Source organism: Euprymna scolopes, chromosome 3 (assembly GCF_053919585.1).
Source record: "Euprymna scolopes isolate OS-2025 chromosome 3, ASM5391958v1, whole genome shotgun sequence".
Lineage (NCBI taxonomy): Eukaryota > Metazoa > Mollusca > Cephalopoda > Sepiida > Sepiolidae > Euprymna > Euprymna scolopes.
The window spans coordinates 66816845-66840768 of record NC_136484.1 but is presented as its reverse complement, the minus strand read 5'-3'; the positions used below and the strand labels follow the sequence as shown (position 1 = coordinate 66840768).

At 35.0% G+C, this 23924-nt stretch overlaps 1 protein-coding gene across 2 annotated transcripts in view; it reads left to right on the top strand.

Moving 5' to 3' along the window:
• LOC145255849 (tRNA (carboxymethyluridine(34)-5-O)-methyltransferase alkbh8-like) overlaps positions 1–23924 on the top strand; it is a 123714-nt gene that overhangs the window by 31174 nt on the left and 68616 nt on the right. For both annotated transcript variants that reach the window (XM_080114611.1, XM_080114602.1), the window contains exons 5-6: positions 4757–4827; positions 20013–20247. In XM_080114611.1, coding sequence (XP_079970737.1) covers positions 4757–4827; positions 20013–20247 — 306 coding nt within the window. The remainder of the gene's footprint in view (positions 1–4756; positions 4828–20012; positions 20248–23924) is intronic.

The following is a 23924-nucleotide window of genomic DNA, read 5'->3' as shown; positions in this document are numbered from 1 at the left end:
TCTAGGGAAATGGTCTGTCCAATGCCAGTTTCACTTAGAAATAATATGTCTGGTTTAGTCTCCTGTAATTGGGTTTCAACCTCTGCTTGTAATGCTCTTATATTTTCCATCAGGACAACAAAACACATGTAAGGCAATAATGGGAAAAAAAATATAGGCATTCACCTATATTATAAGTAAAACAATTAAAAAAAAAAATTAAAAAAAAATTAACAAAAATCATGATTGTGGTCTGATGCTGTTCTTTGGTCATTGAAATATAAATTTATATATATCTATATATCTATAAAAGTGAACGTGTCTGTGTATCTGTGTGTGTGTGTACATTCCCCTATGCAATAACTCTGTCAATTTAAAGTCTATAGACTCGAAATTTGATATACAGCGTACTAAGATTTGGGAAAATCTTTGGAATCCATTTTCGGCTAGAAATTTGGCTGTTAAAGGATCAAAGTTCAATGATTTGACCTTTGAGAAATCTACCAAACTCCTCTGACAATTTTGGGTCTAAACACTTGAAATTTTAGTTCCTTGAACATGGATCTAACTTAATAACTTTATTTGAGCCCCAAGCAATAAATGTTAAGGGGTCATAATAGGGGTCAAAGTTAAAAATTTTTTACCTCTGCGGTCTCTACCAAATTACTCAGACAATTTCTGATCTGAACATTTGAAATTTTACATAAAGGGTATTCAGAGATAGGGCAAGCTTTTTAATCGGTTTGGGTAGAAAATTTTTAGTTACCAATATATAAATGTATGTATGTATGTATGTCTGTTTGCATGTCTGCCTAAAACTTTCGACAGAGGTGATGGATTTTATCAAGATTAGTATCATTTTGAAGTTCGACCTTTCAGACAACAAATATCGAAAAATTGGCTAAAACCATTAATATCGTCACCTTCAACTAGGCACTTTTCTACGGGGGGGGGGCTTTTTTTGCTGATATTTTTGAAAGTCATCCTCTCCTTTCGATTGTCTAGCCTTAATTTAAACCTACATCACTTCCTGTTTGGCGGTGGTCGTAACAGCAAAGACATCAGGTTTTTCCTGTTCTTTTCCTCCTTTGCGATGCGGGTTCGAGCCTGACTTCCTACTACCAGTTTTTTCTTTTTTTTTTGCTCAACATGCACCTCCAAACACTTGGGCAAAACTGGGCTTAAATGCTAGTAGTTAACTAAAGATGATCATCCCATTAAAAAACCGAAAAAACTAATAGGGAATTAACTAAAATGAATGTTTAAAAGAATATGCAAATTATTTAGATCTTTTGCTAGTGAATGCAATTCCACAACCCATATATAAGAAAGTTGTATTTTCTTTTTAAATAAGTAGAAAAGAGGGTTTTTAATATGAATATCAATACACGCAAAAGAAAAACGAATTTATAGGAGTATAGGTATATCTATACTCCTATATAGCATCATGGAATCATTTGAAAGAAGAAATCGACAAAAACGACCACAAATGAAGAAGCAGTGCTCTTTCGTTAGGACAATGCATCGTATCACAATGATGGCAAAATTACATAAACTGTGCTTCTGCACTCATCTTATTCTCCAGATATTACCCCCCTCCCATCCTCCCAAGTATCTCCCGGCTGTTTGCAGACCTCATAAGAATGCTTTTAGCTCCTATGAAGAAGTGATATCAAAAGCTCAGGTGTATTTTGAAGACAAATAGTTCTACAAAAAATGCATCAAATATATATATGTTAGAGTTGCTTAATTTTTAATGTTTTTAATAGCTGAAATGGTAACTACTAAGGCTGGAGCGGCATATGTTTTGGTTTCGATTCTAATTGATGGCATTCAATCCAATTTTTGTTTTTTAACTTTTTAAATCATTGCTATATATTGGGTACAATATAATAATCAAGAGAGAATTGGCTATATGATAATAAATATGAAATCTTTATGAATTAAATTATCATATTTAAGTGTATTTTATGTCTGGCCCATGCTGGGGGACCTGTCAATAAGATATATTACCAAAAAATATACACATTCTCAAAATTAGTAAAATTGTATCATTTTAAAATTTTGTAATAAAGGGTAATAAGTTTAGAAAATTCAAAATTTTAGGCCAGTAACTTAAGTTATGTAAGTTGCATTTTTAGTTTCCACCAATACCAGTATATTTTGATTGCCTTGAAATAGTCATGTTTGATCACTTTTATTATTAATATCTGACATGATGGATTTTTCTTATCTAATTGTAGTTAAACAAATCTGCTATATTAAGGATGATGAAAACACTTGAACTATTTTTGATAGACAGTTTGATGCATATAAATATGGTGTAATACATAATGTATTTACTTAGTTCAGTCTAAATGTGATATATATGCCTCCTATTATATAAATCTCACCTGTCTGTTTAAATGTATGTATGTATGGCTGCCTAAAACTTTTGACAGAGGTGATGGATTTTCACAAGATCAGTATCCTTTTGAAGCTCGCCCATTCAGACAAATATCGAAAAATTGGCCCAAAACATTAATTCCTTCACCCTTAACTGAGCACTTTTCTACAAGGAGGGATCGATTTTTTTTCGTTGACATTATTGCAAGTCATTCAAACCTAGTGTCAACGACGTCACATAAAAGACGTTATTTCGACCACCCATGACGTCACAATCGTGGTGGGCAATAAAACAGTTTTTTTTTCACCTCCTTTCCTCTCGCGTGTTACAGGTTCGAGCCTGTTTACTATTCCTAATATTTTATTTATTTATTTTTTGCTCAACCAACACCCTTACACACACCTCCAATTTCTTTTCCACCTTCGCGTCATAGGTTTGAGTCTGCCCTGCCTGCCTACTACAACTCTTTTTTTTTTTTGCTCTACACACACCTACAAACATCCGGACAATGCCAGGCACCCAGGCTAGTATCTAATGAATTGTAGTTTCATGATTGCCAATCTTTGTATGTTAAGTTGAAATTATGAGTATCGAAATAGGAGGTCTTTATGTGGCTAAAATTCAGTGATGGATATGGTTAAAGAATCCAATTTTGTGTCTGTATTATGAATCTTTCCTGGTACGAGGATTCTAGCAAGAAAAGATGAATTTGCTACAGTTAATTGCATAGCCTAACCTGCAGAGTTAAAGGGAGATAATTCTAAAACAAGTTTGAAGTTTTAGTTTATACTAGCGGGGGGTACCTGACGTTGCCCAGGTGTTTGTAGGTGTGTGTGCTTGGACGGGGGTGGGTGGTGTTAATCAAAACATAAGAATAAGCGAAGTAAAAAAAAACTAACGTAAGGCAAACGAACAATGTTAAATATAAAAATGGGAAAAACAAAAAAAGAAAACGCGAAACAGAAAAACGAACGTGAAAAATACCCCCCCCCTCAAAAAAAACAACACATGAAAAATGGCTTAAATAACCCTGCTTCAATATTAAAATTTAAAAAATTGAAAAAAAAACAAAAAGACATCCCACACCACGATTCGAACCCAAAACCTTTAGATAATGACCCCGCGCTCTAAGCAACTGAGCTAAGACAACGTCGACAAAATTGTGTTGATTTTTCAAATATTTAAAGTAAATCATGTTCCGACGTCGTATGATGCATGTGTAGAACCGAACTCGTTATGAGAGGACAGTTTTTGCTGAACCCCCTTCCCTGTAGAAAACTACTGATTTCAGGGTGAAGGAATTAACGTTTTTTGGCCAATTTTTCGATTTTTGTCGGGCGAAGGTTGGAACTTTAAAATGATACTGATCTGGCGAAAATCCATGACCCGTGTCGAAAGTTTTTGCGAGACATACAAACACACATACGTACATACATACAAACATACATACACACATTTTCGCTTTTCTATATATAGATTTCCTGTTTTTAGATATAAAATTAGCCAATTGTAGACCAATTTGTATATTTCGCACTGTAATGATTTTAAAATTTGCAAAAGTGGGTGTGACTTATACACCAATGTATATTTAAACCGAAATATCATAAAACGTTTTATTTGTTTCCATTAAAATGTGATTGTGATAAAGGCGTAAAGTTAATCTCCACAAAGAAATGTATTTTCATGGGTAAAAATAAAAATAACACATAATAATGATACTATGCAATCTTTTTATTTTTCTTGTGAAAATAATGAATAAACAAAGCTCTATTAAATAATTGTTAATTCGAGAAATTAATTTTTGTTTGAATTACACAGAATTTAGTGGACTTTTTCTATAATATTTATATACTAGCAAAGATACTCACGCGTTGCTGTATGCTCGGGTACCTGCTTTGTGAAAAAAAAGTTGTAGTAGGCAAGCAAGCTTGAACTCATACTGCGAAGAAGGAAAAGAATGTGAAAAAAAAAGTGACGTATTTGCCGTTGCATCCATTACCATACTGGAAGTGGCGAAGGTTTAAATTAAGGCTAGTCAATTGAAAAGGGGGCTGACTTTCAAAAATATCGGCGAAAAAAGCAACACCTCCTTATAGAAAAGTGCCCAGTTGAGGGTGAAGGAATAATGGTTTTAGCTAATTTTTTGATATTTGTTGTCCAAAGGGTCGACCTCCAAAATGATACCAATCTCGTGAAAATCTGTTGCCTCTGTTGAAAGTTTTAGACAGACATACATACATACATAGATTTCTAATTAAATTTTTTATCAAAGCCAGATAAGATTTAAAAAAGAAAGTGCACTGACCGTGACTTATTAATATCTGTTCTATTATGAATCTAAATAATTTGTTATTGATTATCACACACTTTTTCTTTTTATTCAATTTTCAGGTATTCCTCCACACGTTGATACACCATCAGCTTTTGAGGATGGGATTGTTTCTATCAGTCTTGGTTCACAGGTCAGTAGTTTTACTCACTTAACGTTGCAGTTTAAGAATTCTTTGTCCATTTCTACAGAGATTCTATCTCTTGCAGAAAACTTGTAGATACCATTAATAATCTGCACAATGTGAGAGGCTTCTAACATTGGGCAGATATTTTCACTGAAAAGGAAAAAAAAATGCTTTTGGTAAGAAGAAAGGAAAAGAGAAAAAAGAAATATGATTAAGGTGTCTACTTGGAAAATTCATTAACTTAGAATAAATATTTTATTTATTTACTAGTGAGGGCTTATAAACTATCTTTGGTGTATAATTACTATTTCTTGTTAATTTCAGTGTTATATGACCAGTAGTTCAAGAGTTTAAATATTTTCACACACACATAAACATACATATACACATACACACATGTACTTTTTTATTTATATAAATAAGAAAAGAATGGCGTTTGTGCATTTTTAGTTTTTAAAGATAATTCATTTGCTTTCATTTTCGGAGATGTCCAATTTAGAGACACTTCAAGTCCTTACGAAAGTTTAAATTTTATAAAAAAATGTCTGTTTAAAAAATAAAATAAAATAAAATGTCACACTCTTTCTGATAATAACTGTTCAAAACTATAAATTTTAATCATTATTTTTATTCATAACCAAAGTTGAATTTATTTCGAAATTCGAATCATTTTATGAAACCTAAAAAGTATTTTAATTCAATAAATATTCATATAATTATCGTTTTATTTCGTGGTATTTTGTTAATGTAGTGTGTTTGTATTGCTTTTACCAAAATGTTACACGAAACTTTAACATTTTCGGAGAACTTCTTGAATTATCTCCCCCTGTCTCGAGTGTATGTCTCCCAAAATGGACACAAAAAAAAAAACTTGTTCTCAAAACTAAAATGTATAAACGTCAAAGAAACATTGTGATTTAGTTTCTAAATTACAATAATTACAAATTCACAATGTTACAAAAACAAGGGAGGATATTTCAATTTCAAATAGCATGGCAAACATACAACCTTACAGACAAACTTTTACTGTTGAGTCTTTAACATCGGGCAGATACTTTTACTAAAGAAGAAAAAATACCCCTGACAAGTAGAAAGAAAAAGAGAAGAAAGAACACTTGATGATTACATAAAATAGAAAAATTTTAAATAAATATTTTATTTATTTAAAAAAAAAACCCACATTGTTTGGTTTCTAAATTCAAATAATAACACATTCACAATGTTTCAAAAAGATGGAATTATATTTCAATTTCTATTTATTACTATTTTTTATATCATAGATAAAAGTTCAGCACTTTTTTGGTAAAAACGGCCTTTTAGTCCCTTTCTGGTCAATTTACCTCAGGGATTTGATTTGATTTTTTAACAAGTTTCTATCCATTTGATTTTTATTTGATTTGATTTGATTTTTAACAAGTTTCTATTGTTACGATGTATCCCAATCCTACTGGGGACGGTAGAGATGGGTGACGTAACGAAATATATAAAAAAAAATAAAGTTTCCCAGGTTCCTGATAATGCGTTGTTATGGGAATGGGACAATCGTCCCGAAGACAACAATAAAATGAAATGTACTGGACAACGAAATCACATAGGAAATAACGAGGACAAATATCGTCGAAAATTAACAAACTTTTATTTATATAAATAAAATAAAGTAAAATTCAATTCAATTCAAGAAAATTAAATATGCCTAACTAAATGAAATGATTTAATGAGTCAAATTCTACCGAGAGAAAAATATGTTAACAGTCAATGTTCACATAAAACGAGAAATCGTCTGCTCAATTAGATACAGGTTCTAGGGTAAGAGAGAGACGTTGGAGAAATGAAAGTTTTGATTAAAAAACTCACTTAATGTCCTTTGAAATGTGACCTTTCTTTCGTCTCCTTTTTTTTTATATATATATTTCTTTCCTGTAAATTGTTTATGTTTGATTACACGCGCGCAGGTTAATTTTCATATTTTTGTCCTTCGGATGATTTAGATTTCATCACGCGCGTGTGTGTTAATTGCTCCAAATATTCGTTTCCGAAGCTCATCGAAGCCCTTGATTTATAGTAAAAGTTTCAATGCTCCATGATTCCTTCCTTCGCTGGGTTCATTCTTTTATTCAGTCAATATTTTAACTTTGACCGCTGATCATCGGCTGATGTCGCCGCTACCACGTCGTCGCCGGCTTCGCCAACCCGACCTTTGCTGACTTACGTCTTATTGCTTTGAAGCACGAAGCTCCACTGGCTGTTGACAACTTTTTTCAGGCCCCTCTCTCTCTATACGATCTATCTCTCGCTTTCTCTACACAGTTTCTCTCTATATATACGGTTTATTTCTCTCTATCTTTCTTTTCTCTTTCCTTTTCCACTCTTCATTCAAAGTATCTGTCTCTCCCTTCTCCTCCTGTTCACAGGCCTCCTCCTCCCCTTTTTTTCTTCTGTTTTGTTTACGAGCAGATGTGAATTGAATCGTTTTGGCGTGAATAAAATATACTGAAAGTATATCTCCTCTCGGCTAAAAATCAATAAAATAATTTATTATACATTTTAATAAAATTGTACATTAAAAAAAAAATCACGTATCCCCAATAGACACACATACACACACAAACAAACTCTGATCAAGCAAATAAGGCAATGAGTATCTTATCCCTAAATAGATTTATGTGACATCATGGATAAAGTACTTGGTAAAATTCAGTTATAAACTTCACTCTGCTGGAGGTTGAAGGTTCAATCCTCAGTGTGAGTGACACTCAAAATACATTTGAGAATTACTTAGGACTTCTATTGTCGGAAATTTATTCTCTTTCAGACAAATTCGACGTGAAAATAACAGCCTGCAGAAAAAAAATAAAAGGATGAAATAAAAAGGGGGGGGGGTAAAGAATAAAATAGAAAGGTCTTGTTTTAAAACGAAGAAGAAATTTTATTTACAAAAATATTGCAAATTTTTCCCTTTGCAGGCATTAAGTACAAAAACAAAGAATGCCAAAGTAACAACATATAATGCAAAAAAAACAAAAAAAAACGCTGGTTCTTATGTTGAAAATATTGTATCAACGAACGAATACAATATTAAAAATTCAAATAGGAGTACTTCCTAATAACTCAAATTCAATAATTTTAAGGAACGTATTCACAAATTGATTGCAGACAGCACATGCTTTTTTTTTCTCAATTTAAAGTCATTGAAAATTACTCTCCTTCACAATACGTGCAAATCGGGCCACGTAAATAAAGTTTTCAGAAGTTCGCCTCGTTGCGTCCAGGTATTCTGTTGCCGAGTTATACTTCTTAGAAGGAGAGGCTCTGGGGAATCCTCATCTACGACAGGCAATGAATTCACGTGCAATCTCCTCGCTACACGGATCCAAAAGAGGCCGATTTTCGCGTTGGGACTCATGACATCATCATCAAGGAGCTAGCATTGCCCTTTTATTCAAATTAAAGGGAGTTTCGTACGAACCCAAAATATACAAAACTAAGATCAATAAAAGATATGAAATACAGAAAATCGAATATAAAAACCAGAATAAAAATATAATAAATGTATACAGGGGGATGTACAATTATTGGTACAAAAAAAAATTCCAACTAATAGAGTGAAAACATGCTACTCTGTGGATTAAATAAAGGATTCCATTCAAAATTCTGTGTAGATTCTCGATTTTGACAAGATGCACCTAAAGAAGGTCAGAGATTACATTGACCGAAATGTGAGAATAACATGAATGATGAGAGCAGTCATCCGGATAATCCAAATAATATGAATTATCAATCCTTATCTAAAAAACTCAGGAACATAAATAAAAAAAAATTATTTTAAAAATAGTAATTTCATTACGAAATTAAATTTCACCATATGCATTTAAGTTCATTTGAAAAAGTTAATCATTTCATTCTTTTGTTAGTGGTTAAAAAAAAAAAAAAACGAATCCAAATTAAATCCTTCTTAGATAAGAGAAAAATCCAGGTTGTCCTCGATGGTCGAACATCTAAACAATATGATATAAATGCGGGAGTACCTCAGGGGTCTATCCTTGGACCTCTATTATTCCTAATATTCATAAATGACCTCCCTGACAAAATTGTCTGTGAGATGGGTATATATATATGCTGATGACACCACACTCTATAACAAACACAGCAGGAAAACAAATGAACGCATATCTAAAGAAATGGCAGAAACACTAGAGGATGACCTCCAATCTGTAGTGGAATGGGAACAAAAATGGATGGTCACATTCAATGCTGCCAAGACTAAACTTGTTTCTTTCAATAACTACAAGAAACCTTCTCTACCACCAATAGCAATGTCCAAAGACTCTTTATCTGAAAGTACATCTTTTAAACTCCTCAGTCTAACGTTCACAGGAAACATGTGTTGGAACAATTACATTTAGAGCATTGCCAGGACTGCTGCGAAAAGGTAGGTTCTCTCTACTGTGCTAGAAAGCTACTAACGCCCGAAAGTATCCTGTATCTCTATAAGGCCACCATTCGCCCATGTATGGAGTATTGTTGTCATATTTGGGCTGGTGTATCTGCTACTAGTCTCTCGCTCCTAGACAAGGTTAAAAAGAGAGTCGCCAACCTGATAGGTCCTGAACTGTCATCTAAACTTCAGCCTCTATCCCATCGAAAAAATGTAGCATCCCTCTGTCTGTTCTACAAGTATTTTAACGGTGAATGCTCCGACGAACTGCAAGCACTTGTACCCCCTCGACATAAAACCACCCCGACAAACCCAACAAGCAGCAAAATCCCACCCCTTCACAGTTGAGATCCCTAGATGTAAGAGAGCCTTCTACTCCAGTAGTTTCTTCCCCAGAACCGCTAGACTTTGGAATTCTCTTCAGGGTTCCTGTTTCCCCAACTGTACTGACTGTTAAAAATATCAGTCTAACAGTCTAAAAGAGTTATCTGCTCTTGTTCTAAGAAAATTCTGTAGGGATTATCTCCCTTTGTACGTTTTATTTTATTCCAATGTAAATAAAAGAGAACGTCTCGTGCGTTTTTTTACTCTATGCTAACAATCCATGTTTCTGCTTATTTTTTTACGATGGAGTATAAAGATTGAAGCAAGCGAGGTATGTACACTCGTTTGATTCTTCCTCTTCACTAAGTGTGTCAGAAATTTTGTGAAAAATATTGAATAATTCGACCCCCTGTTTTTCCAAGCTTATAACTACTCGAAAAATGTAATTAAAACCCTAATTCTTTTCAATTAAAGGAGCAAGGACCAAGGTTTCATTTTAAAAAAAAAAAAAAAAAAAAAAGAAGGTTTTTAAACTTCGGACTTTACAGGTAAATTTCTAAAAAAAACACTACTTTTTTGTTTTAAATTTGAATATATTATTTATTTATCATTTATCTTCAATTACATCAAAGTGGCAATGTAATGTGCCTTGTTTTGGGTGAAAATTTAATAATAATAAAAAAGAATACATTGTATTAAATTTTTCAATAAAAATAATATGGGGTTCAGAGGTGGGTGCAGGTTACCTCTATTTTGTCAGACAACGCTAGGACGTACGTCTCGCGAGAATATTACATTATATTATATTTTATTATTGAATCTTATTTTAATTGATTTATTTTAATCTTTAGGAAATTAGTATAAAAAAAAACATGTACAATCTAAGGGAGATCACCCTTTAAAATATAATGCAAGGGAGATAACTTTAGAAATTTAATATTTAGCTTTTCAAGGGAAATAACTTCTCCTGCAGTAAGTAGACTTTTATATATATATAAATTTTTTACATTAACTCATAACATGGTCTTATTTTTTTAATACATGTATTAGGTCAAGATAATTGGTAGATTTTAAGATAGTAAGTTAAATGATATAGAATTACCTATGCTAAAAGTGTTTTAACGAAGGGGATGGAATAAACCAGTTTGTAAGTTACGATCTATCTACTAAGTAAGTACATGAATAAAAAACAAAACAAACAAACACACTTGAATTTATTTTTGCTTTTTTATGAAACATAGGTGTTAACAATTAAAAATATTTTTATATGCTACGAAAAAGCCCCTAAAATCCATGTTAATGAAATCAATATAACTTGAAAAAAAAATTAATTTCTAAAACTAACGATACTATTGAATTAAGCACCGTTTTTTTTTTTTTAAATTTTTTTTTTATTACATTTTCACCCCAAACAAGGCACATTGCCACTCAGGTGTAGGGGGCTACTATCAGGGTCAGCAACTACGGGGGCACTATGTAGGGATTTGGGCAGCAAGATGTCGGTTCACGTTGCACTTGAACTTCTGCATGTCAGTACAGTTAGGGAAGCATGATCCTGGAATGGAATTCCAGAGTCTAGCGGTTCTGGGGAAGAAACTACTGGAGTAGAAAGATCTTTTGCATCTAGGGATCTCTACTGTGTGGGGGTGGGATTTAGCTGTCTGTCGGGTTTGTCGAGGGTGTCTGCGTCGTGGGGGCACAAGTGTCTGTAGTTCGTCAGAGCATTCACCATTAAAATACTTGTAGAACAAGCAGACGGATGCAACGTTTCGTCGATGGGACAGAGGCTGAAGCTTAGATGCCAGTTCAGGGCCTATCAGATTGGCGACTCTTTTTTGAACCTTGTCTAGGAGCGAGAGACTAGTAGCAGACGCACCAGCCCAGATGTGACAACAATACTCCATACATGGGCGAATGGTGGCCTTATAGAGATACAGGATACTTTCAGGTGTCAGTAGTTTTTTAGCACGGTAGAAAGAGCCTACCTTTTTTACAGCGGCCCTGGCAATGTTTTTAATATAATTGTTCCAGCTCACGTTTCCTGTGAACGTTAGACCAAGCAGTTTGAAAGATGTACTCTCAGACAGGGAGTCACTGGCCATTGCTATTGGTGGCAGAGAAGGTTTCTTGTAGTTATTGAAGGAAACCAGTTTGCTTTTGGCAGCATTGAATGTGACCATCCATTTATGTCCCCATTCCACTACAGATTGGAGGTCATCCTCTAGTGTTTTTGCCATTTCTTTAGATATGTGTTCATTTGTTTTCCTGTCATGCCTTTTATAGAGTGTAGTGTCATCAGCATATATACCCATCTCAGAGGCAGTTTTGTCGGGGAGGTCATTAATAAATATCAGGAACAATAGAGGTCCAAGAATAGACCCCTGAGGCACTCCCGCATTTATATCACACTGTTTAGATGTTTGACCGTCGAGGACAACCTGGATTTTATTCAATATGCTTACTAAAAAGAAATAATAATAATAATAATAATAATATGATTGCAAAAAATATTTTAATGATAACAGTTTCTGTGAAAATTTTAAATGTGATGTTCTTATATTTTCCTTGTATGCATAAATGTATAAACATCAGTGTAATTATTTTTTTTTAATAATATTGAAAATTAAAAAAATTGAGGTCCTAGCTGCTGACAAAGAAAAAAAAATGGGATAATTTCTACTAACGATTAATTTGCAGTGAGCAGAACGACAAAAAAATAAAATGTAAGTTTGTAACTTCCAACAATAAATAATAATTTTCTTTCACATTTTAATTAATAAAAATCTATTGAGATTACTTTTAATGAATAATAAAATAATAAATAAAATTTAAGAATAAATCGAGTAAATTGCTAAAATTGATACAGTGTGCCTCCTTTTCTATCGAAAAAGTAATGTTTTAAACAATCTAATTTTACAAAAGCTTTATTTCAAAATCTAAGAAAAAACATTCATAAACACACATCATCAATAATTTTAGACTATTACTGAGTAAACAACTTATACCAGGTTAAATATAAATCTTTTTTAGATAAAAATAAATAAATTCTTACTTGTGTACATTAAAAAAGTTATAAGTTCAGTAAGCATTTCCTTTTTTATTACAATAAATGAAATGATTTCAGTAAGAGTGTTCCGTACTTTTGTGAAAATCAACTGACGTTTTTATTTACATTTAACTGCAGACGTTCTTTTTAAACATAAATCACTTTTTTGAGATAGGTATGCAATTTTTAGCAAAAAAGTATGATTATAGCTGAAGGAAGTTAAGTTATATATATATATTTATGCATATATATATTTTTTTGGGTTTTGGTTTCAATTCAGGCTGATGCACCCAAGCCATATGGATATACTTTTGAAATTGCAACTTTATAATGAATAAAAATTGATAGAACATTAACTCTATATAAATATATACAAAATCTGCAAGAATTAAAATATCATATTTAAGCGTATTTTACGACCAGGATATACTGGGCGTCCCTGCCAGCTTAGATAAATATTTTTGCAGTTTTCACAAAAGAGCTACAATAATATCAGAACGTCTCCATTTATACTGAACATCTACAGAATGCCAACATCAATATATTACATATGAATGAGTCCCCTGTGGAATTTCCACAAGTTCCGCTAGTAATTTATTATTATCTATTCTAATAATTTTTCCTTTCCTCTGACACACCCACTATGTCAAGAATCCTTCATGCCAAATTTGGTATAATTCTCACTAATAATTTTTAACTTCTTCTTCTTCTTCTTCTTCTTCTTCTTCTTCTTCTTCTTCTTCTTCTTCTTCTTCTTCTTCTTCTTCTTCTTCTTCTTCACATCTGTTATTATCACTGATTTTTCATTGCTAATAACAAGTGGAGTTCCCTGTAGCCTGAGTGTCAAGTCTCCTCAAATTTACAGCACTCCCTGCCTCTTTTGATAACCATTGTAAATAATTTTACATTATCACAACAGCTGTTTACTATTGATTTATTGCTCACCTCTGAAGTTTGAGCCACGGTAAGTCTCTCTAAAGTTCTAGTACCTTCCACACCTTTCCTGTGTTCATAGAAATTCCGTTTGAGATTAGGCACATGGAGAAAGAAAGACAAGTTCTTTGCAGTTGTGGTAGATGGATGAGTTCTTGTTGCTTGGAGTCTATATTTGAAACACCATACCCTTGACTAGAGAATCAAAACTAGAATCAGACGACTAGGCAATCATGTGCTTTAAACTTAACCTGTGTTAGCTACTTGTATTTTCTCTACCATATTCCGTTGACCCAGAACTGTACCCTAATCAACCAAGTCTCTTACAGCATAGATACAGCACTCTACCTAGATACTAGTATGCAAGTACATGTATTTGGTGACTTTAATGTCCACTATAGTAATTGACTAGGTTTCTCTATTTGCACGGACACAGCTGATAGCATAGCATATAGTTTCTCTATATTTCATTCCCTATTACAAACAGTTTTCGACCCATCTCCCAGACCGACAAGATCAACAAGCCTCACTTCTAGATCTATTTCTGATCACAGTTCTCGATGATTGTGTAACAAATGCCCCTAGCCACTAGGGAATACTGATCACATAGTGATAATGGTAGAAATAATCCTAAACTCTCGATTCAAAGCTGAAGAGCCATTACTCAAAATGACGGCACTATAAGAAGGCAACCATCAGGGATCACATTAGAGACACAACATGGAGTAGTATCAGTGCACATGAGACTACTGAATGATTCAAAGCAGCAACTGAAGCACACATTTTTACATGGAATTTTTTTTTTTTTTTTTTTTTTTTTACATAGGCATCACCACATTATCAAGGCCAAGAGGCCACTCAAGGATAAGGGTTAAAGAGTGTACAGTAGAAATTGGACAATATAGTAATCATTAGTAATGAAAATTTGGTAAATTTGATAACTTATATGGAACGGCTCATCAAGAACTTATTTACGTTAGACTTGAAGACAACCATATTGTAGTCAGCCGGAAAGCAGGAAAACGGAAGACAATTTCACAGGCGTGCAGTTCTAAGAAAGAAGCTTTGTTCATGGAATCTACGTTTAGGTTTAGGCACAGATAAAGAGTGGGGGGAATTATTGATAGTGTTTACAGCTAGACGAGTGTTTCTTGTGAAAGTTTGGTGAGGGGGGACCATAGATTGAAGCTCAGTCGAACACTTTCCATGAAAATAACGATACATCAGAGACAAACTCGCAACATCTCTTCTGTGAGATAGAGGTTGCAAGGAGGAGAAAAGGACATCTCCTACGAGGCTACGAAGTCTATTTTGAACTCTATCAAGGCAGGCCAAGTCCTTTCTAGCAGCTCCTGCCCAGATGTGGCAACAGTATTCCATCCTTGAACGTACCTGGCTCTTATATAGATAGAGAATAGCATCAGCAGTGAGATATCTACCGGATCGATAGAATTACTATATCAAACCACACTCTCCACAATGGTTCAACTCTGATTGTCCAACGCATTATGCAACTATTGCTCAAAGGCAGCATGCATTCTGCAGACTTATCCAACATAAGTCCAATACAAATAGGCAAAAGTTTGTAGAAGCTAGAAATAATTGTAAGAGAGAAATAGCTGCAGCCAAGCGAAGTCATTCTGAAGTCATCATAAAATGCATAGTTGCAGAAACTAGGAACTCGTGATTTCTGAAAGATTTATAATAGTGTAGTAAATAATGGACAATTGACAATTCCTACACTATCCAACAACCTTGAGATTGTTTGCACAGCAACTGAAAAGGCAAATCTGCTTGCCAAACATTTTGCCTTCTACTCCACTTTAGACCCAGCAGGCAACCCTTACCAAATTTTCCTTTGCGGACAGCAGCCACACTCAATGAGCTAAAAATCACGCTTTCCCTTGTTCATGATTCCATAATAAATCTAGATACCTCAAAGACATATGGGCCCAATCCTATCTCTGGTATACTATCAAAAAAATATGAGGTTGCTCCAGTTCTCTCCAAGCTATACAATAAAGGCCTTAATGAATCTTGGTTTCTCGACTGTTGGAAAATTGCTTCTGTTGTACCAGTTTACAAGTATTCTGGCAAAAGAACCGACCCACTCAAATATCGCCCCATTAGCCTCCTCCCTTTTTTTGCCAAAAGTTGTCTTTGATGGTCATACATCAAAACAACATGATATAAATGCAGGTGTGCCACAGGGGGCAATTTTCGGACCTTTATTATTCTTGATATTCATAAATGACCTCCCTGATAAAATTTTGTCTGAGATGGGGATATTTGCTGATGACACCATGTTCTATAACAGACATGGAGGTAAAATGAATGAACACATATCTAAGGAAATTGCTAAAACTCTAGAGGAAGACCTCCAATCTGTAGTAGAATGGGGCCGTAACTGGTTGTATTTTCTCTACCATACTCCGTTGAACCAGAACTGTACCCTAATCAACCAAGTCTCTGACAGCATAGATACAGCACTCTACCTAGATACTAGTATGCAAGTACATGTATTTGGTGACTTTAATGTCTGCTATAATAAAGCACTCTCCACCACCAAGACTAAGCTTGTTTTATTTAATAATTACAAGAAACCTTCTCATCCACTGATTGCCATGGCTAAAGATACACTGCTTGAAAGTACTTCTCTCAAGCTCCTAGAGTTAACATTCACACACAACATGAATTGGAACAAATACATTGTGGCAATTGCTAAAGCTGGTGCAAGGAAGGGCTCTCTCTACTGTGCTAAAAGATTACTCCCACCTGAGAGTATTCTTTATCTCTACAAGCCACAGTTTGCCCATGCATGGAGTATTGTTGTCACATCTGGGCTAGTGCATCTGCCACTAGTCTCTTGCTTCTAGACAAGGTTAAAAAAAAAAGGAGTCACCAACCTAATAGGGTCCAAACTATCAACTAAACTCCAACCTTTGTCCCATTGTCGAAACGTGTCATTCTTGTGCCTGTTTTATAAGTATTTCAATGGGAAGTGCTCTGACAAACTCTGAGCACGAGTACTCCCTCAATGACAATATCTCTGACAATCTCGACAAGCAGCAAAATCCCACCCCTACACTGAAGAAATCCCTAGATGCTGTGAAGCCTTCTACTCAAACAGCTTTTTCCCTCGGACTGCTGCACTTTGGAATTCCCTCCCGGGTCCCTGCTTCCCTGACTGTATTGGCATGCAGAAATTCAAGTGCAATGTGAAGAGACTGTCCAACTCCATTAATAGTATCCCTGCAAATCTGGTCCCAAAACTAGGTGGCTCTGTGCCTTGTTTGGGGTGAAACGTCAATAAAAAAATAAATCCTCACTTATTAAGGCCAATAGCCACTCAAGTTGTCATATTTGGGCTGGTGCATCTGCTACTAGTCTCTCGCTCCTAGACAAGGTTCAAAAGAGAGTCACCAATCTGATAGGTCCTGAACTGGCATCTAAGCTTAAACCTCTGTCCCATCGACGAAATGTTGCATCCCTCTGCCTGTTCTGCAAGTATTTTAATGGTGAATGCTCTGACAAACTTCAAGCACTTGTGCCCCCACGACGTAAACACCCTCGACAAACCCGACAGGCAGCTAAATTTCACTCCCACACAGTAGAGATCCCTAGATGTAAACAATCTTTCTACTCCAGTAGTTTCTTCCCTAGAACCGCTAGACTTTAGAATTCTATTCCAGGTCCCTGCTTCCCCAACTGTACTGACATGCAGAAGTTCAAGTGTAACATGAACTAACATTTTGCTGCTCAAATCCCTATATAGTACCCCAGTAGTTGTTGCCCTTGATAGTAGCCCCCTACACTAAAGTGGCAATGTGCCTTGTTTGGGGTGAAAATGTAATAAAAAAACAAAAAAAAAAGGATAAGGGTTATGAGATTTTCAGTTAGATGCTGAATCATACGGTGAAAAGATTAAAAACAATGGACAGAAATAACAAAATTTTCTTACATAAGAGAATGGCTTGACATTCATTGACATTATACTAGAAGGTAAGCATGTTATAGGTTGTAGGGAAGCAATTCTGTAATGATGTGTCCCGCAGATGCGGGGGGGGGGAGTTCTTAAATAGAAACTGTGCATGGAAACTCTGTTTAGTTTTAAATCAGATAGGTAGAAGGTAATTTCTAATAAATTTTATATTCATTGATCTACAGGGTGGAACGATAAAGTTGTTGCCATAAAGAAAACAACACTACAGCTTTATTTTAAAACTTTTATTGAAAAAATAAATTCAGGTAACTTGATTATGTAGTAGAGCTTACATCTATTCAATTTAGCCGCTTTCAGCCTCAATCACCGCCTCGATACGGGTTCAGAACTGAGAGCAGGCCTTTTCTACAAGTGCCTGCAGGAGCTCAGTGACGACTTAGTGGATCTCAGCGATTAGACTAGCTTTGGTCTTGTGGGAAGTCATGTTTGTGATGTTCTCAACATATGACCAAACGAAGTAGTCCAGCAGGTTCAGGTCGGGGAGGCAGTAAAAGTACAAAGTTGTAGCACTTCTTCTGAAGCCAAACCTGAGTCTCTTTGGACTTGTGGGCTGGCATCAAGTCCTGCTGTTACATACAGGGTCTGCCAGCGGCCACCTGATTGCACCAAGGGATCACCACACTCTTCAGCACATCTAGACACACTTTGGTGTTGACTTTAAAATTTCACATGAAGGTAATTGATATGTCTGGGAGTGTTCTTACATAGTTTTTTATCGGAATGTGTTTGATAAGTATCGAAAATCGATAATCAAAAATTCTGATTACAGAAGGAAGTCCGATTTTGATCGAAGTTAACACTTTTATACAACCTAACAAAAATGAGAGCAGTAGTCCGTCTAATAAAACAATGGCATTTTGCATCTAGTCTGGTGCACTTCAGCATCTGCTGTGACTATAGTTTCAAAGCTGGAGTAGGTTCTCCAGATGATAAGGAGACCTAGATTTACCCAATTACCAGGGTCCCTCTCTCGGTATTGCAGACAAAGTCTGATGGAAAGGCAAGCCAATATAATCGCAGTTAGCACAGCTGCAGGAATTGTGGGAAAAGTGTTGCAGCGCTTCACTATCCGCCTGTCAGGACTCCGAACCGAATTTTTTGTTGAGGGTTTACTCCCTTAGCCTTTGCCTTTCCCAAGGCACGCACAAGGCGCTGTTGGTGTTGACTTTCAAGCTGACTTCGAAAATGTGAGGTGGCATGATGTAGCCCTCACTTAAAACCACACCAAAGGCCATAACTGTGACTGGAAACTTTGTTTTCATCATCCTGGGCATGCCTCTGTTATTCATGGCAATCCAACGATACATTTTGAGAGTGCTGACAATGGTCCTGTTGTCATAACTTTGATCGAGTTGTACAGTGGCGCATCTCTGATTTCACTCATTGAACATTGTGTCACTTTCAGACATGATAGAAGGCTCCTATCACTCTTAGGATTTGTACACAACTGGTTAACTAGTAGATGATCTGCAAAAAAAAAAGAAAACCGGTTTTTATTAGCTGGAAATGGAATCATGTCATCTTTTCTAGGCGACAATTTTATTGTTCCACCCTGTAGTTAGCAAATAGAAAAATTTGCTTCTCTTTCTATAGATGTATATATTGATAGATAAGTATTACTACAGAAAATATCTTGATTTCATTTTTGTATTCATTGTTGCATTCGCTAACCTTCCTAGAACTGATTATTACTTGGAGTAGCGGATAAAATGTTTGGTTTAAAATTTCATACAGATTCCAGAGTTTGACAAGATGAACCTGAAGGAGCTTGGAGGTTACATCGGCTGAAACGTCGTGAGAATAACATCAAATACATTGTTAATACAATATTTTTTATTTTTAAAAGTAGCTAAGATTTGTCATATTTTGAAATGAGACAAATTGGGCAATGTATTTATTGCATTAAAAAAATTCTGATTGACAGACAGATGGACAAAATCTCTTTCTACATAAGAAAAAGACAACATTGATTATTTTTCTGAGAGTTTCATAGAAGATTTTATAATTTAAAAAATAAATTTATTTTATTTTCCTCATTTTGTCGGCGTTGTTAAGGTCCATTACGAGAGGAAGTTGTACATCTGATCTTCTTGGTGATTGCATTGTCACATGGTTGTCCCAAAAATTAAACAGGAGAAAAGGAAAAAAAATAACAAACAAAATTACAAAATCGTCTATGATTAGGGCAGACGCCATTGAAAGTCTCCCCCCTCTCCCCCAAAAAACCTTGATTTTTCATTTAATGAGAAAAATTATACAGTATTACTTGATTTTCTAAAGTTTTCAAATTTAACCTTATGAAATAATACTTTCAAAAGATGTGACTAACTCCTGCACAATATTAATTACTCATTGTTTACAAAAACTATCTCATGAAATAGAACGGATGTAATATTTGTAATTCTGACTTTTCACAAGAATTTCAGCTAGTTTTTAAATAAATCTTTTAGGTTGTTATGGATTTCCAACATCCTGATGGAAGACACAGAAGCATAGTTTTACCTCGCAGAAGTGTCTTAATAATGACTGGAGAATCCCGGTATGTCTGGACGCATGGTATCACTCCAAGAAAATCAGACATAGTTCCTTTGACAGATGGTGCCCTTACTCTGTTCAAGCGAGAAATGAGGACTTCTTTTACTTTTCGGAAAGTTGTGAATCCTGACCATCATATTCCATACCAAGGTAAGCAAAATTTGGATTTATTGGTTTGCAACATTTCTTCTTCTTCTTCTTCTTCTTCTTCTTCTTCTTCTTCTTCTTCTTCTTCTTCTTCTTCTTCTTCTTCTTTGCCTTCTTCTTCTTCTTTGCCTTCTTTGCCTTCTTTGCCTTCTTTTTCTTCTTCTAATGGCAACATCTGCTTAACATGTTGGCATGTCTCGGGCAGTTTTTTTATTGAGCAAGTTTTCTCATCTTATCTCTATTTCTTCATTTTATTAACATTTTCTGATCATTTTTTTAAAAATCTAAATTAACAAATATGCAAACAAACAATCAAACTTCCAAACTAATCTTTATCTATTTATTTACTAGCCTGGGTGCTCGGTGTTGCCCGGGTATTTGAAGGTGTGTGTTGAGAAAAATAATGTAAAAAAGTTGTAGTAGGCATGTAAGCTCGAACCTGTGACGTGAAGGAGAAAAAGAAAGTGGAGGTGTGTGTCAGAGTGTTGGTTGAGCAAAAAAAAAAAAGGAAAATTGTGAGCGCAAGCAAAAAAAAAAATAAAGTGGTAGTAGACAGGTAGGCTTGAACCTGTACCACGAAGGAGGAAAAGAAAATGAAAAAAATAAAAATGTAACACATTAGCTGCTGTGCCCATCATCAAACCGGAAGTGATGTAGGTTCAAATTAAGGCTAAACAATCGAAAAGAGGCAATGACTTTTGAAAATGTCGGGGAAAAAAGCAACCATTCACTGTAGAAAAGTGCCCAGTTGAGGGTGAAGGAATTAATGGTTTTGGCTAATTTTTGATATTTGTCATCCGAAGAGTCGATCTTTAAAATGATACCGATCTTGTTAAAATCCGTCGCCTCTGTCAAAAGTTTTAGGCAGACATACATACATTCATACAGACAGGTTAGATTTATGTTATAGACTAGCGAGGGGTATCCAGCGTTGCTCAGTTGTTTGGAGGTGTGTGGGGGGGGGGGTTTAAAAAAAAAGTAAGTATGAGGATCGAACCCGAACCGTTGAGCCAAAGTTGTGAAAAAAAAAAAAAAGTGCAACGTTAACCATTGCCCCACCGCGACATGCTTACGGAAACACGTTTGAATTTATTTAATTACTTGGATTTAGCAGGTGCTCGTTTTAATGAGTTAATGAGGTCAAGTTTGACTGCGGGATAGTATCCATTTACTGATGTTTATTTATTTGCTTCCCCACTGAACAAATTAGGCAGGAGGCCGTTTTTTAATGTGGAGATAGGGGGAAGGGGGAGGGAAAGGGGGATCCAGCTCCCGAGAGGAGGGAAATGGAAGCTGGATTAGAAACTGTTGGTATGAAGAGTTGCCCCTTCAGTGACCAAGGTCAGATATGTGGGGTTACCCCCACATATGGTCTTTGCTAGTCATAGCTGGTCATTGCTAGTCATAGCTTTGCATGTATTTATTTGCTCCACCACTGAGCAAATCAGGCACAAGGCCGATTTTTAAAGTGAGGAGTGAAGGGGAAATGGGGACCAACTCCCCGGGGAGCAGGGGAGCTGGATAGTGATAATTGGTATGAAGGGTTGCTCCTACATTGACCATTTACTGCTGAACGCTTTTTTTTCCCCCAAGATGTTATAAGAAAAAGACTAACCCACATGCGGCGAGCGACAAATATTGAATATTTATCTTCCCGAAATCGAGCAAATTAAATAGACAGGCGAGCTTCGTTGTTAACTGTGAGATATTATGATTTATATGTGATATAAAAAGTTTTAAAAGTTGTGAAGCGAGCGACCGCTTCTCTGAAAGAAGCCTTTTGTAGACACACAGAAAAAACGAACACACATACATACATACATTTTCACTTTTATATTTTATAGATTTATTATATATTATATATTCACATCAAACGAGGCACATTGAGGCATAAAGGACTACTATGAATAAGGGCTTATGTCTAAGTAAAGAGTTGAGCAGCAAGATGTCTGTTCATATTGTATGGAAAGTTCTGCATTTTAATACATCTGAGAAAACAAGGAAGGAATTCCAAATTCTAGGAGTTTGAAGGAAGAAACTATCAGAGTAGAAGGCTCATTGTCATTGGTGGATGTCTATATTTTGCTGCTTATTAGGTTAGGTGGGAGTAATAGAAATAAAATTAAATGAAAAAAATCTAAACGTAGATTCCATGAACAAAGCTCCTTTCTTAGAACTGCACGCCTGTGGAACTCTGTTCCATTTTCCTGCTTTCCAACTGACTACAATATGGTCGTCTTCAAGTCCAATGTGAACAAGTTCTTGATGAGCCATCCCCTTAAGTAATCCAATTTACCAAATTTCCACTAATAACGATTTCTACAACATTTTCCCATTGACTACTGTACACGCATTAACACTTATCCTCGAGTGGCCTCTAGGTTTTGATAAGTGGCGACACCTTTGTAAAAAAAAAAAAATACTAAAATTAAAGTAGTAGTACAAAATAATTAAGATATGGATGATTCAGAAAGAATCAGAAAAAGGAAAATTTTCTTTGAATTCTTAAGGCTAGAACCAACCCATGTCGCTTATTCATAGACAGGTTTTTATTTACCTTCAATTAATTGTTTGCATATTTGTTTGTTAATTTAGATCTTAAAAAGTGGTCAGAAAATATTATTAATAAAGTAAAGAAATAGCGATGAGATGGGTAAACTTGCTCAATAACAAATCAAATAATATAAAGAAGATAAGAATGTCACTATCATAATAATCTTCTTAATCAGAATTTTTATTCAAAATGTTGTTATTGACTTTTTTTCATGTCTTTTTTCATGTATTATATAGATTACAGGAAATCTACTTGTTTTACATTCGGGTTGTGGTTTTATTTGGAGGTAGAATTCTGTTACAGTATGACCTGGTATTTTGCTGGGGAGAATGTTTTGATTTGTATGTGGCAAATCGATGTCTCTGGAAGAGTCTGTTACATCTTGGGCATGGCAACCAGCTCCCCAGTTGATAATCATGATAAAAGCATATAATGATAAAATGTCCTTTCCATTAGGGGTTGGTATAATATCTGCTATGGCAAGTTGGTGGGTCTTGTATTAAATTTTCAGCTTCATTAGGTGTCATTAATTTTCTCCTGAGTATTAATTATCTGAGAAAGGATCTTTGGTGCTGAAATTCAACACTTGTACAAAATAAGCAAACAACACATATTTTTATGAAAGTAAATTTTTATTTTAACACTAGCAGTTCAGCCCGGCTTTGCTTGGACCCTATGTACTGTTTATAACTTTATGTGCATATGTATATATATATACTAAAAAGTTTGACTCATGTCCAGGTAACCTACAGCGTAAATTTCAAATGTTTAGACCCAAAATTGCCAGAGAAATGTGGTAGAGTCTGCAAAGGTCAACTCTTTCAACTTCTACCTCTTGGCAGCCAAAAACTGATTAAAACGCTTGCTGCATGTCTGAATATTCTTTATGTAAATTTTCAAATCTTTAGACCCAAAATTGGCTGAATAGTTTGCTAGAGACCGCAAAAGTCAAATCTTTTGAGCTTTGATCCCTTGGCAACCAAATTTTTGGCCAAAAACTGATTAAAAATCTTGCCCTATGTTTGAATACGCTTTATGTAAAATTTCAAATGTTTAGACCAAAAATTGGCTGAGTAATTTGATAGAAACTGTAGAGGTCAATTTTTTAAAAACTTTGATCCCAATT